Source organism: Dicentrarchus labrax, unplaced genomic scaffold (assembly GCF_905237075.1).
Source record: "Dicentrarchus labrax unplaced genomic scaffold, dlabrax2021, whole genome shotgun sequence".
NCBI classification, from domain to species: domain Eukaryota; kingdom Metazoa; phylum Chordata; class Actinopteri; family Moronidae; genus Dicentrarchus; species Dicentrarchus labrax.
In genome coordinates, this window is record NW_026136720.1 from 2,632,433 (window position 1) to 2,637,027 (window position 4,595).

The 4,595-nt window shown below is 45.2% G+C and overlaps 1 protein-coding gene across 1 annotated transcript in view; it reads left to right on the top strand.

Moving 5' to 3' along the window:
- afg3l1 (AFG3-like AAA ATPase 1) overlaps positions 1–4,392 on the top strand; it is a 10,487-nt gene extending 6,095 nt beyond the window's left edge. The window contains exons 9-16 of the mRNA XM_051381012.1: positions 1–134; positions 214–321; positions 1,057–1,182; positions 1,318–1,428; positions 1,515–1,630; positions 1,986–2,186; positions 2,289–2,483; positions 2,605–4,392. The exon at positions 1–134 is cut by the window's left edge and continues 20 nt beyond it. Of these exons, the coding sequence (XP_051236972.1) occupies positions 1–134; positions 214–321; positions 1,057–1,182; positions 1,318–1,428; positions 1,515–1,630; positions 1,986–2,186; positions 2,289–2,483; positions 2,605–2,856 (1,243 nt within the window). The 3' untranslated portion in view covers positions 2,857–4,392. The remainder of the gene's footprint in view (positions 135–213; positions 322–1,056; positions 1,183–1,317; positions 1,429–1,514; positions 1,631–1,985; positions 2,187–2,288; positions 2,484–2,604) is intronic.
- The last annotated feature ends 203 nt before the right edge of the window (positions 4,393–4,595 follow it).

Below are 4,595 nucleotides of genomic sequence, written 5' to 3' on the forward strand. Positions count from 1 at the left end.
GGCGAGGAAGAACGCCCCCTGCATCCTCTTCATCGATGAGATCGACGCTGTGGGGAGGAAGAGGGGCGGAGGGAACTTTGGAGGTCAGAGCGAGCAGGAGAACACGCTGAACCAGCTGCTGGTGGAGATGGACGGTGAGCTGCAGTCTGGTCCTTCAGGGGTTTTTAGTTTTGAGGTTTTAAGATTTCAGCTTTTTTTTTTGGTGTCCCGCAGGTTTTAACACATCCACTAACGTGGTGGTCTTGGCTGGAACCAACAGACCCGACATCCTGGATCCGGCACTGATGAGACCAGGACGCTTCGACAGACAGATCTACATAGGTAGGAGATCAACACCGAGAGCTGGTTGGCGCTTCTGGTCAAAGAGACATTTCACTGTTACTGCCAACCAGACACCAGAACCTGTGTCTTAGTTTCCAACAATCACCAACTCTGGTTTGGTGGAAATAAATCCTTAATTCACAAAGTTAGATGAGAAAATGTTCACAAAAAGTGCTTGTAAGTAACGTTAGTTGTTGTTGTTTGTTCCACTGACAGACTCAGGTTGTTATTGTCAGTGTCTGACAGCATTATGGAAAGGATCCCTACAGAGATAGACCTTTAGTTTAACCACAAACAGCCGTAATATCACTATCACTCTCCACCAGACTCCAGAGACAAAAACACTCATTTTACCTTCAGATCATCAGAACTTCATTAAAGTGGACAGAAACAGAATAAAACTCATTAAAAGCGTCTCTGTTAGTGTTTCCAACAATCACCAACTCTGGTTTGGTGGAAATAAATCCTTAATTCATCGACGTAGATGATAAAAACAGAATAAATTAACGTTTTAAATCTCATATAAAACCTTTAAGCATCAGAAAACGCCCCTGTGACGTCTTCATATTGCTTCTTTTGATTGATTTGATTAACTGTAATGTGAATAATAATAAACAGCAAGACACAAATGTTTATTTTTATTATTAAAAAAACAACCAAATGCAGATTTATTTACCCCGAAATAAAAATCGTATCATTAACTGAGCTCTCTGGTTCCGTCACGTCTCCTCTCAGGTCCTCCAGACATCAAGGGCAGGGCGTCCATCTTTAAAGTCCACCTGCGACCCATCAAACTGGACCCCAACATGGACAAAGACGTTCTCGCCAGGAAGATGGCGGCTGCCACGCCGGGATTCACCGGTACGTTAACGCCTCAGCCCGGTGTCATTAACCCAGTTAGTGACACGTAGAGGAGTTTAAATCCTACAATGGGAGGTTATTGATCCGGTAACATGTTCTAGTAAAAAGATTCTTTATTTGATTTAACGTCATCAGGAGCCGACATCGCTAACGTCTGCAACGAGGCGGCGCTGATCGCCGCCAGATACCTGAGCCCGTCCGTCAACGCCAAACACTTCGAACAGGCCATCGACCGCGTCATCGGAGGTCAGTGTCCCCGTTTTCTGTCGTCGCGGTTCCTCAACAGCGACCGACAGACGCCAACCTTTGTGCTTCCTGTGTCGTTCGTTCAGGTCTGGAGAAGAAGACTCAGGTGCTGCAGCCCACGGAGAAGAAGACCGTGGCATATCACGAGGCCGGTCACGCCATCGTGGGCTGGTTCCTGGAGCACGCCGACCCGCTGCTGAAGGTACAGCTCACATCTGTTACTCCTCTCACACAAACACACACGTCTGATACCTTCAGGGTCCAGTTCTGCTCTCGTAGTGACGACGTTTGGAGCTAACGGGTGAGAGGGGTCAAACTCTGAACAGTTTATTTACTCTGGATTGCAGCCGATCGCCACAAAGGTTTTTATTGAACAATCAGAAGTTCAGAATTTGCTTTTTTTGGACACATTTAGTATTTTTCTTCTCTCTGATGTTTGGTTCTGTTAGTTCTTTGGTTGTTTTAACTTTTCTAACGCAGGACAAGTCCGTCGATCAGAGACTGAAGCTCTCTGGATAAAGTTTAGATCTTAAATAATCGGATCCTCGTGTGTCCAGGTGTCGATCATCCCGCGGGGGAAGGGTCTGGGCTACGCTCAGTACCTGCCCAGAGAGCAGTACCTGTACAGCAGAGAGCAGCTGTTCGACAGGATGTGCATGATGCTGGGGGGCCGCGTGGCCGAGCAGACCTTCTTTGGCAGGATCACCACGGGAGCTCAGGACGACCTGAAGAAGGTCACGCAGTCCGCCTACGCTCAGGTACACGGCACCCGCCTGCTGATCCTCTCTGAGTGTTGATGTGGTAGAAGATCTGCTGTGACGCCGGGTTCTCCTTCTCTCTCCTCCCCTCTCCTCCTCCAGGTGGTGCAATTCGGGATGAGCGAGAAGGTGGGGCAGGTGTCGTTCGACCTGCCCCGGCAGGGTGAGATGGTCATGGAGAAGCCGTACAGCGAGGCCACGGCCGAGCTGATCGACCAGGAGGTCCGAGAGCTGGTGGACCAGGCGTACCAGAGGACCATGGAGCTGATCCAGGAGAAGAAGGAGCTGGTGGAGCTGGTGAGACTCTGAGACATCCGTTAGAGGGTCGGGGTCTCCTCCTGGTCCTGGTCCGGGGTTGCGTTTGGAGATGTTATCGTAAGTTCACTTTGTTGTGTAACAGCTCGGGTTTCTTCCTCAGGTGGGGAAGCGTCTCCTGGAGAGGGAGGTCCTGGACAAGGCGGACATGTTGGAGCTGCTGGGCCCGCGGCCGTTCGAGGAGAAGTCAACGTACGAGGAGTTTGTGGAGGGGACGGGGAGCTTCGAGGAGGATACGAGCCTCCCGAAGGGCCTCCGGGACTGGAACCAGGAGAAAGGAGCAGGAGGAGGAGGAGGAGGAGAGGCCGAGGAGGAGGCGGCGCCTCCGACTCAGGACAGACAGCAGGCCATGTAGAGCCCAAACACCCAGATAAGACACACCGTGCAGACGCCACGTGGCCCAGGAGGTGTTCGATTGCTTTATAAATTATTTTCACTTTTTCAGTTTCCCTCAAATTCCCAACAGCAAAGTTCCCGGTTTAAGGATCCGACTTTAATTCTGGGCTGAGATAAAACTCACTGGACGCACAGAGGAGTGAATTCGATCTGTGGAACTCGCTCGGACAGGAAGACGCTCCCAACGCCTTAAACAGGAAAACAACAACAAACAGACTGTTTATAATATTCCTGAAGTGTAAATGTTTGAACACTCTGAGTATTTATTCCATTAAAAGGGAGTTTGTTTTCTCCCCGACTGATTTAAATTTAACTCTTTGCTGGTTGAAATAATTCGAAGAACTGACGGTGAAGTTGTTTGTTTCCTGTTGTTGGTTTTTATTTTGTAGGGTCAAACAAACACACAGCGACTGTTTTCTACAAACGCACTGATGCTGTAAACAGATGATTGTGGACATTTTGTGTGATTGTTTATGTGTGTGTGTTATTTGCTGTGTATTGTTCAACCTGGGGTCGGATCGTACGACGGGGATTCGAGCTGTAGGCCGATATCTCAGCGGTTGGGTCGCTTCTGTTGAGTAAAGTAATTAAATTGTCTAATAAAACAAACGTCAGGGAGAAGAAAACACAAAATTTGTCAAAAAAGAGCCTATTGACTCTTTATGATGGTTATAAATGATAAAAATACAGATAGAATTGGATAAAGTTCCCTAAACTGGAAATGATCTGCTGAAAACTCCAGATCTCATAAAATTCCCGTTTGGCTGCAGACTGAAACAGAAAATAAACTCCAGGTTGAAAAATACACAAACTCAGTTTTCATCAGACAGCAACGTGACCTTTCTTTCTTTTATCGGCTCCCCTGAAGAGAGTAAAACTAATTAAATGAATCTTATTAACGTGTTATAAACACAGACTTAGTCCAGCTGATAAAATAAGAGATTAACGTGTCCTGAGATTAAAGTTTTAATTAATTAAAGTCTTTAACACTTTCTTTTGATCTCGTCTGCAGCAGAATGAGTGTTTATATATTTAATGTTAAAACTGTGGAAATTAGTAAAACTATTCACTCGTTTGACTGATTCCAGGTCAGAATTTAACACTTAAAGACGCCATTAAAACTTAAAATTAATATTAATTCACATATACGTACATATATCTACACATATTTCATAAAAGATATTTAAACTTTAAGCCAAAAAGAGTAAAAATAAAAGCTTTCCAATGTTTTAATGACAGCTGGATTTAATTTAAAGACCATATAAAGCTTCTAATTTACATAAACTCAGAATTTTAGACTCTGTCTCTAATAACGTCATCAATAACCTATAATCGCCTGTCAGGGGATTTTTCTCTTTTTTTTAATGTCACATTATTGTCATTAGCACGGTCGTCCAGCGGGGATGTCCGACTGAAAGCTGCTGAATCTGAACTCCAGTTGTTTGTTTTTAATCTCAAAGTGCTCCGATCACCAATCAATAAATAATACAATGGATGAGTGGACATTCTTCCTGAACGCACCTTTAGGTCTCTCTGGGGTCCTGATGGGGGGGGGACTGAATAAAATACAAACGAACCGACATGAAGTGAAAAAAGTAACATTTTTATTGGTTTGTTTTTTTTTGTCAGTTTTTAACCAACTGAAACTAAACGTCAGACTTCAGGTCCCGTTAAACTTCCGTTAAACAAACAAACACA